Raw genomic sequence first — 9,504 nt, 5'->3', positions numbered from 1 at the left:
ACATAAGCACATTCCATTCTGCTCTGTGTCCCTAGCATAGACTGACAGACTATAGAAGAGTGGAGGATCTGTGTGTGTGTGTGTGTGTGTGTGTGTGTGTGTGTGTGTGTGTGTGTGTGTGTGTGTGTGTGTGTGTGTGTGTGTGTGTGTGTGTGTGTGTGTGTGTGGTGTGTGTGTGTGTGTGTGTGTGTGTGTGTGTGTGTGTGTGTGTGTGTGTGTGCATGTGTGTTTGTGCATGTGTGTGTATGCGTGTCGAGTGTGTGTTGTCCCCTACAGTTGCAGGTATTTGTTTTCCTCTGCTCATAGACCCAGATGAAGATTTAGGATGTAGGGGTCTTTGTGATGAGGTTCAAGTCTTAGGACACGAACTCCAGCAAAGGAGGAGGGGAGAAAAAACTGTGTGTGTGTGTGTGTGTGTGTGTGTGTGTGTGTGTGTGTGTGTGTGTGTGTGTGTGTGTGTGTGTGTGTGTGTGTGTGTGTGTGTGTGTGTGTGTGTGTGTGTGTGTGTGTGTGTGTGTGTGTGTGTGTGTGTGTGTGTCTCTGTGGGGGTGGCACATCTGGCTTTATCCCGCAGTGCCTGGAGGAGAGAGGGAAACCCATTAAGAAGAGCCCATAACAGCAACCCACAACTCTCTCTCTCTTTCTCTTCCTCCACTCTCTCTTTTCTTTACCTCTCTCTCTTTACCTAGAATGGAATTTTAGTTGGTGTGTTTAGTTAGTTTGGCCTAACACAACAGATTGTGTAATCTGTAAATAAAACACTGAAGCGTTAGTAATGCCTGATTAGAGTTTATATGCAGCTTTAGTAATACATTCATATATAATAATCCCAATGCCTCATGGTCATTCTCTTTGGTGGTGTTGACACTAGGACAGCAACAGACAACACATGGCACAAATGCCCACAGACACATCTACCAGAAAGCAGCCTCACTTTCTTCATTCACTCATCACATATCACTCTAAATTCATTACATCTGTCTATCCATCAGCTGTATGACAGTGCTGTGTATTAATAGGAACTATACACAATATCTCTCTCATTCACTCCAATCATTCACTAATACTAATTCCCTCTGTCTGCTATTCGAGGGCTACTGGATGCCCTCTCTATATAATATGTGTAGGAACTACAGTATATATGGCTGAATATGACATGAAATGAGTATTGTGTGTGTGTGTGGATGCATGCGTGCGTGCCTGTGAACAACAGGAATTAGAGAGACTGCCCAGCAGTCTTTAACAACATCCAGTCTAGAGGCTAAAGCGGTGTGTGTGGCGTGCGGTGAAACACAGCCTCCTGGAATCTGTTGGGCGTAGCCTCCTGTGTGATGGTATTGAGGTGGTGCCCAGCCCGTCTCTCCGCTGACCTCAGCCTTTCCTCCAGCCCTTGCCTCTCCTGCTCCGCCTGGCGCTGGCTCTTCCTGGCGTTCCGGAGGGAGCGCTTCACCTTCCGGACGCGCTCCTTCAGCTGCCTATTCCTCCTCTCCAGCTGGCCCAGGCGCTCCTGCTGCTTCCTGCTCTTCTCCTCCTCCTCAAACAGAGCCCCCTGCACCGAGGAGCACAGGAGCTGGAGGGGAGGGGAGGAGAGAGATGAAGAGAGTCAGAGAGAGAAGAGAGATGAGAAAGAGAGAGAGAGAGAAATTAAATCAACATTGGATTGGAATATCTATTAGCAGAAGTGTCATTCACCTAATTATTTTAATGGGGTGCACTAACTGGTGAACTTTTTAGTGTACAACTCAATGATACTTGTGTCCCGCCCTTTTCAAAGGGCATGACACTCAATTTGTGAGATCAGTCTCTGAGTATTTATCTGAGCATAGCGCAACAGGGACGTTGAGCTGAGGGTATTCAGTAAACACGGGGCAGAATACAGCATGCCAGTTAGTATGTTGTCGGTTGGCATCAGGAGGAGAGCGTGAGAGCCCCAGTGACATCATCTTCCCATCAGTGTGTGTTCCTTTTGTTCGTTTAACTCCACCGCCTTAGTTACTTCTCCTTGGCTGGTGCTTTTCTTCTCCCCCCCTCCTCCTATCTCCCTCCAGTGAATCAAGGTGCATTGGAGCCTCTGCCGAATACAGTACCCTGTCATCTCTCCCAGAGTTATGATGGCTCTGAGGGGCCACAATTTTCCAGCTCATTGGCGGGGCGAGACCTCTCTGTGGGACTTCCCTTCCTAATGCTATGTTAGGCTACAGGTCGGCATTGTGGAGGGCCCCATTCTGCCCTAACAAGCATCCCGTCTCCCTTTAAACAAAGAGTGGTATCTGGAAGGAAAAACAGAATAGTTAAAATAATTTAGCTCTTCTATACTGTAACTCCTAAAGTCCAGTACTAGAGTACTGACTGTTAAATGTGCGGTCAGTGTGCAATCTAAAAAAATTGGGTTGTTTGGATGACCCAAATGTTGGCTTACAGGTATTGGGTCACTTAGTTGTGTTGTTGATGCTGGGTTATTGAGATATGACCCACCGGGTCAGATCAGACCACTGGAGGTGTGGCTTAGTAGGGGCGTAGCTTTCAGGAAGTTGTTTTTGGCTACCTGTGAGGGTAAATGTAATTCCGGTTCATCTGTTGTATTGTCATCACATGTTAAGTTTGAACACTGACACTTTTGTAGCTATGAGTTATATAGTTGGATAGTTACCACTTTGTTACAATATGTAAATAATAATGTTGTTGATTGTATATTAGAACATAATGTGAAAAAATATTCAAGGAACATTGAAATTTTAACTGTAATGACATTTACTCTCACGGGTGGCCAAAAAAGAATCCTGAAAGACACACCCCTAATAGGCTACGCCTCCTGAAAATAACATACCCAGCTGCTGGGTCAACCCAGCATAAAACTGAATAAAAACCCAACTGATGGTTAAATTAACCAATGTTTGGGTAATCCAAACAACACAACATGTTGGGATATTCACACCACCCAACTGGCTGGGTAAAGATAACCCAGCATGTGTTCAGTATTTACCCAGTGCTGGGTTACCAAACAACACAGCATTTTTTTTAGAGTGTAGTGATAGTTTACCTCAGAAAAATGAAACCACCCAATCAATGTTCCCTCATTTTTTGGGGCACTGAGCAAATTTTAGGTCTTGTGAGCGGAAACTTGAACGTTGTGAGAATTTTTGTGCAACTTCCGCCGCACATTTACAGTGAACCCTTACAGTACCTTTACAGTTTTAGACAGTAGCCAATAAGCTATTGTGGCTACTTGATTATAATGTAGGCTTATAATGTAGGCCTGCCAACAAAACCAATGGAGCAAATCCCATAACATTTTCACATGGAAATTGCTTGTGATTTCTATGATATAGCCTACAGTAGCCTAATATGTGGTGTTCAATTCAGGCCTACATTGAATTAGACTTTTAAAAATGTTTATCCATTATGAAGTGCTTGACATGAATTCATGATTTTTGACTTGCTCTGTAACTCAAAATACAAAAGGCACTCGCACAGCCGAGCTGTCTTTGTTGCAGGTGCATGGTAACAGTTGAATAAGACGAGAGAAAAAACAAGAAACTGCTCTTGCTAGGATCACTGCTTGTTATTAAGCTTTATATATCGGACTCGTGGCCTTCGTCAGAACTTTGTGAGTGTTTTTAATTTGCACCCTTATGTAGACATTGCTCCACCTACATCCGTTCAATGCATCTGAATCTGGAGTCGAGGGAAAATAAACATGTGTTACCAAATAGAACAAAATGCATTTCATAAGTATTCGAATAAAGTGTGTACATAAAAAAAATCTTAAACACCTCCGTAAAACCTCAACGAGGACATCAACCTATCAAGTAAGTTTTCATGTTTATTTTCCCTCGGCTCTGACGAAGGCCTTCGGGTTGATACACAAAGCTTATTAAAGAGCAGTGATACTTGCAAGGGCAGTGTGCACGTGTTTTTCTCTCTACTTGGTCTGTAACACCATAGGCCAAATAGATGGCTGTAAATTGCATTGTATTGTGTTGTATGATGCAAGAAACAACTTAACAAAATAAAATGTATTATTACCATACAGAGAATTAGACAATGTAGGCTAACCCTCTGCCTATTGGCTTATGTGTATATTCAAGTCTGTGTCAAAATACAACACTGGCCCTTTAATTAAGATAAGCTTTTTACCTGACTTGCTTTTCAAAGACAGATTGAAATGTAGCCCACACGTTTTGTGCTCTTGTAGGAAGCAGTACTCCCCATTGCTGACCTATACTTATCTATAACTAGGCTTGTAACTTGCTAACTAGCTAAGAATATAAACAAATGTGCACACTGTGGCTCTGATCTGAACTGATCGCTCATGGGCTACCCCTGCCAGTAGAATTCTACTTCGTTATGCTCTGGCTCTGCCTACAACAAGATAACAGACTCAATCTTCCAAAGTTAGATTTGTTTTGGTTTGTTGCATTGAAAAGTGGCTGTTATAATGTTGATTCGATCACAGAAGGAGCGTTGATCTATATAGTGCAAACTAATGGGGTGAACTCAGTGAAGTTCTATTGCTTCTCTGTGCAGTCTGGCATTTCTTCTGCGCGGCAGTCCTGGAGGAGATGCGCGGCCACGCAAACACGCGCAGTTTAGAGGGAACATTGCACCCAATCCAGGGATCTGGTAGTCTGCCTGAAACCAAACTCAGTCTTTCTGACTTCAGAGTCTGGAAAGGCTGTTTTGATGTTGTCGGTACGATGTGTCGATAATGAAGGGGTCTAAACCCTAAGGAAAAAAAAACAATCAAAGCATAAACATTGTTGGTGCGTATATTGCACCAACAAACGGACTCCTGTCCAGATCAGTGTGTCACGGCTCTCCCTCGCTGTGTACCATGTTAGTCGCGGGGCTAGAGACCTGGTACTTTGAGACATTATCCAAAGCTAACTTTCAACCATCCATCCATCCATCAATACCCAGCACCACCTGTCAAAACATCCGGGTGTTACCTGCCTGCTGTGGAGGATCATCTGTGTAAACACCACTTAGAGAAACAGGCAGACCAGCACACAGACACACAGAAACACACGCACACCGAGCAACACACAAACCCATAAACACACACAGCAGTGTACCCTCTGACCTGAACTGAGGTCCTCCTTCTTACAGCCTCTGAGCAGCTGTAAAACCTTCATCTAAACGCCGTCTGTGTGTGAAAGTAATCCAACTATGTGTGTGTGTGTGTGTGTGTGTGTGTGTGTGTGTGTGTGTGTGTGTGTGTGTGTGTGTGTGTGTGTGTGTGTGTGTGTGTGGTGTGTGTGTGTGTGTGTGTGTGTGTGTGTGCAACAAGATCTCCCTGTTTTACCAATTTGACTTCAGATTCCAAAGTTTGTTCCCGTTTCTCCTAACATAATACTTAGAAATGTATCCAAACGTCAAATTTTGGCAGTTAAGTTTGGGATAGGTTTACAGTTACAAAAGAAACAACAACAGTTACATTTAGGCATTCATTCCGAATGATTAAGTTAAGGGTTAAGGTTTGCACTGGGATTGAACACACGACCCTTGGAGCCAGAGCTCACAGTTAACGCCTGTCCATCTATCCCCATCCACAACGCCCTAGCAAGTCGCAAGCATACTTGATGGTAATGGTGCTCACCGTTGCCCCTAGTGGAAGGTTTTTAAGCCCTCTCCCGACTTCCTGGCTACCTGGATGGATGTCAAATTTCACCTTGGATCTTGGTTGGTATATATACATGCAGGTCTGCTTGAGTTACAGTGCGGCAGCCACAGTATGGAGCATACACTCTCCTTCTGTTTGGCAGAGTACACACTGTGAATACTCCACTGAGTGCATGTGTGGGGGAGTTGCGGGGGGGGGGGGAGGGGGTCTAATTTGATATTTCCATGCCCTAGGGAACAAGGCTAGGATGCATTAGATGACAAAGTACTTCCCATTGCTGTGACTGAATTCAACTTAATGAAACTTCCATTAAAAGGGGTTGGAAAGGGAGGGTTATTACACTACTGTTACTACAGTTCCTGACATCAGGTAGTGCCTCAGAGCTGACTCACAGAACTCACTGACTGTTATGAAGATGCTTAGAGGTGATCCGGCATTTAGGCTGGAGAAGCATTGAGGTACGTGGCATTTGTTCATATGAGAGACCCAGATTTGTCCTCCATCTCCCTATAACTCCAGTCTCTTTATCTCTCCCTGCTCTCTTTTCTCTCTCCCCTATCTATCTTTATCTTTTTGTCCCTCCCTCCCTCCCTCTCTCTTTCTCTCTCTTACTGGTCTCTATTTATCTCTCAGGCTTTTCTCTATAATAAAGGAGAGGAAGTCTTAAGAGAGAACGCTGAGTGAAGGAATTCTGAGGACAAAGTGTCCATGGATTCGTTCCGGCGCTCCGGAACCGCTCTGGAGTGCATAAGAAGGGGTTTAATCGAGTGCTAATTGGGGGTTTGGGTGTAAGTGGAGGCGCTCTCATCTTTCCTTCCCCTCCGGCAGGGCCAGCCTGCATGGGATGTCCATCTGGAACCTCAGCGTTCCCACAGGAAAACTACAGACTGAACAGACTGTAGCCTAATCATCCTAGCCTCTCCCAGCCATTCCCTAACTAACCACTCCCATCTGCCCAACACATCACTGGAGAGAGCCTCAGTCACAGGTTACACACTCACAGGTGTAGAGAGAGTGTGTGTGTGTGTGTGTGTGTGTGTGTGTGTGTGTGTGTGTGTGTGTGTGTGTGTGTGTGTGTGTGTGTGTGTGTGTGTATAGTGATGTAGTGGTAATAAAATAGGTGCACGGTAGGTGTGTCAGCGTGCATGCATGTGTGTGCACGTGTGGATGTCTGTTGCCATTTTACAAGCAGGTAGCACATATTTCCAGCTGTCCAGGCCCAGAGGACACTACCCTGCCTTCTCATCTCTCTTTTCCTGACCCTTTCTCTCCATATCTCTCTCTTCATCTCCCTTCTTTATCTTTCATCTCTCTCTCTTTCGCCCACTTCGTTCATCTACCCTTTTCTCTATTTTTCTCCCTTTCTCTCTGTCTTTCTCCCTCTCAAACCCATATTTCCCTCCATCTCCCTTTCTCACTCCTTCCCCACCTTTCTCACCCCCCCCCCCCATTATGTACAGTGGATGCAGTGTGTTGAGTGGTCCTACCCTGCTGTCCTCCTGGGGGTCCCACTCTGGGGAGAAGGTCTGGAGGGGTTGGCCGTGGGAGCAGTTGGAGAACTGGAACAGGCTGGAGAACGTACGGCGGTTCTCTACGGTGTCTGGGAAGATGGCGTCCTGGAAGTTGACCCCGTGGGGCAGGATGTTGTAGTTCTCATCCATCCTGTAGGAGGTAAACAAACAAACACTGAGTGACTGAGTGCATGCTTCCCCATACACTCAAAACGTGACCCCTAAAGGGGCTCAAGTCTGTATTATATCACCCAGTGCATCCAGAAAGGAGAGGATAAAGGAGCTAAACATTGTAGTCCTATATGCTATAAAGTCTATGTCATGTTTTTGTGTGTGTTTATGATGCATCACACTCTTTTAAATGTATTTGTGATTCTGTGCGATGTACACAGGTTCCCGGCTCACCAGGTCATCCTGACTCCCCAGGTCATCCTGACTCCCCAGGTCATCCTGACTCCCCAGGTCATCCTGACTCACCAGGTCATCCTGACTCCCCAGGTCATCCTGACTCACCAGGTCATCCTGACTCACCAGGTCATCCTGACTCACCAGGTCATCCTGACTCACTCACCAGGTCATCCTGACTCCCCAGGTCATCCTGACTCACCGGAGGAAGAAGATGTAGGAGTAGTTCTCCATCACGGTGTGAGACTGGCACGACAGGTACCCCAGCCCTGTCAGGTTGAGGCGCGAGCCAGCCGGCACCTCCAGCATGCTGCCCCACGCCTGGTCGCACATGAGCTCCACCTCTGCGGAGTAGAGTAACCCTTCCTCTGCGCCCACATAACCATACCCGTACGGGAATGGCAGCGAGTTGTGGAGGCCCTCTGCCCCGCCATACTGCTCCCGGTGAATTGCCAGCACCTTGGCGTACACAATGATCTCCGCCAGTTCCGCACGGCAGCTCTCACTCAGTGGACGCCACTCCGTTGGCAGTTGGCACCCGTGCGCAACGCTCACCACGTAGCCAAGAGCGAGAAGCAAGGGCGCAAGGATCCTCATGTCTGGTGTGCACGTAATTATTGTCTTTCGCTTCGGGGACTCCTGTTATTCGTTTCTCCTCTAGGGCACAAATCCGATAAAAAACTTTTTCTGTAAATAAATCCTACTTTTTTACAATAAAAAGTAAAGTTCCTTTATATGCAGTGATAGGGGCATATAATAACGGCACTGTGATCTACAGTTGAATTATAGTCAGTTAAAACTTAATTGGTTCCAAGTAAAATGTTGGATGAAAACTATTTGACAGATCACACACGAGAGAAACAGACCTGCTCCCGGCTTTTAATCTGGGTCCCCTTGAGCAGTGGCATACGTTTGTCAGCTGTTAATTCCGTTAAAGTCAGAGAACTTCAAGTATGTCCACAGACAGATAATCCAATGTTATGACCCCGTGTTTAAGTGCGCATTTTTTTAGCCCGATGCAGCGCAAGTCCAGTCCCATTCAAAGACATTCCTGAAGGCTCCTCAAAGCCCCTTCATTCGCAAAGATCTCTCCGACCAATCAGACTGACCCAAAGTTTACACAGCCAATCATTGAACCGCCCGGTTTTACTACAAAAACGTTTTTATAGGCTTATTAAATAAATATTTGTCGTGGAGAGCGGGAATGCAGGCATGCGCTCGAGTGTGCGTAAAGCCTTCTTTTGCTTTTGTTGTTGTTGTTGCTTGTTTATTCCTTTTGACACGTCAAGCATTGTGTGCTTTCTTATGCAAATCAAATGCATGTAGTCTTGTCTATGTTGTGCATGAACGTCTTTGTCAAATAACAGTAGGAATGCTTGCTTGGCCAAATGTGTGTAAGCATTAGTAGGATAATATGCGATTATTAATAAATAGCCAATGACATAATGTAAGCCTACTTTTTAATATCATATGGCGATACATACATACCCAGAGGCTGGTGGGAGGAGCTATAGGAGGACTGGCTCATTGAAATGGCTGGAATGGATACATTGAACGGAGTCAAACATGTGGTGTCCATATGTTTGATACGTTCCATTGATTCCCTTCCAGCCATACAATGGGCCCGTCCTCCTATAGCTCCTCCCACCAGCCTCCTCTGACTTACACACATTTCACATGGCTGAACACATGGCCTACACGAGACAAGAGCCTACTTTGCTGCAGGGACATTCCATACACCTTTTTTCTCCAAGTTAATGTTGCCATCTAGTGGACATGTGAATGACCTGCAAACCAACAACATTAGTTTGTGGTCAAAGGCAAGCCAATTATACCCAACTGTATTATTCATTCAGGAGTGCCCATATAGCCTCTCATCCTTCATAGTCATACCCTCATTTTACTACTCAGTTTCTATGTTTTTATTGTGATACAGTGTCATAGTGCGGTAAGCGGATGGTGGGG

At 45.6% G+C, this 9,504-nt stretch overlaps 1 protein-coding gene across 1 annotated transcript; it reads right to left on the bottom strand.

Moving 5' to 3' along the window:
- Nucleotides 1–773: 773 nt before the first annotated feature.
- On the bottom strand, nucleotides 774–8,833 carry LOC106576187 (coiled-coil domain-containing protein 3). Its single transcript, XM_014153166.3, has 3 exons — nucleotides 7,742–8,833; nucleotides 7,111–7,285; nucleotides 774–1,570 (listed from the first exon to the last, which is right to left on the bottom strand). The coding sequence occupies exons 1-3, from the start codon at nucleotides 8,134–8,136 to the stop codon at nucleotides 1,262–1,264; spliced, it is 879 nt and encodes a 292-aa protein (XP_014008641.1). The 5' UTR covers nucleotides 8,137–8,833; the 3' UTR covers nucleotides 774–1,261.
- Nucleotides 8,834–9,504: the final 671 nt, after the last annotated feature.

The sequence above is a fragment of the Salmo salar genome, chromosome 17 (assembly GCF_965601325.2).
Source record: "Salmo salar chromosome 17, fSalSal1, whole genome shotgun sequence".
NCBI lineage: Eukaryota > Metazoa > Chordata > Actinopteri > Salmoniformes > Salmonidae > Salmo > Salmo salar.
This window is presented reverse-complemented; position numbering and strand designations above follow the sequence as displayed.

What these genes read in the sequence shown, in the direction of transcription:
- LOC106576187 (XM_014153166.3), bottom strand. Translation starts at nt 8,136, where the DNA reads ATGAGGATCCTTGCGCCCTTGCTTCTCGCTCTTGGCTACGTGGTGAGC. An exon ending in TCCTACATCTTCTTCCTCCG is followed by an intron (nt 7,286 to 7,741) that starts GTGAGTCAGGAT and finishes TACCTCCTACAG; the next exon opens with GATGGATGAGAACTACAACA. An exon ending in ACCCCCAGGAGGACAGCAGG is followed by an intron (nt 1,571 to 7,110) that starts GTAGGACCACTC and finishes CCTCCCCTCCAG; the next exon opens with CTCCTGTGCTCCTCGGTGCA.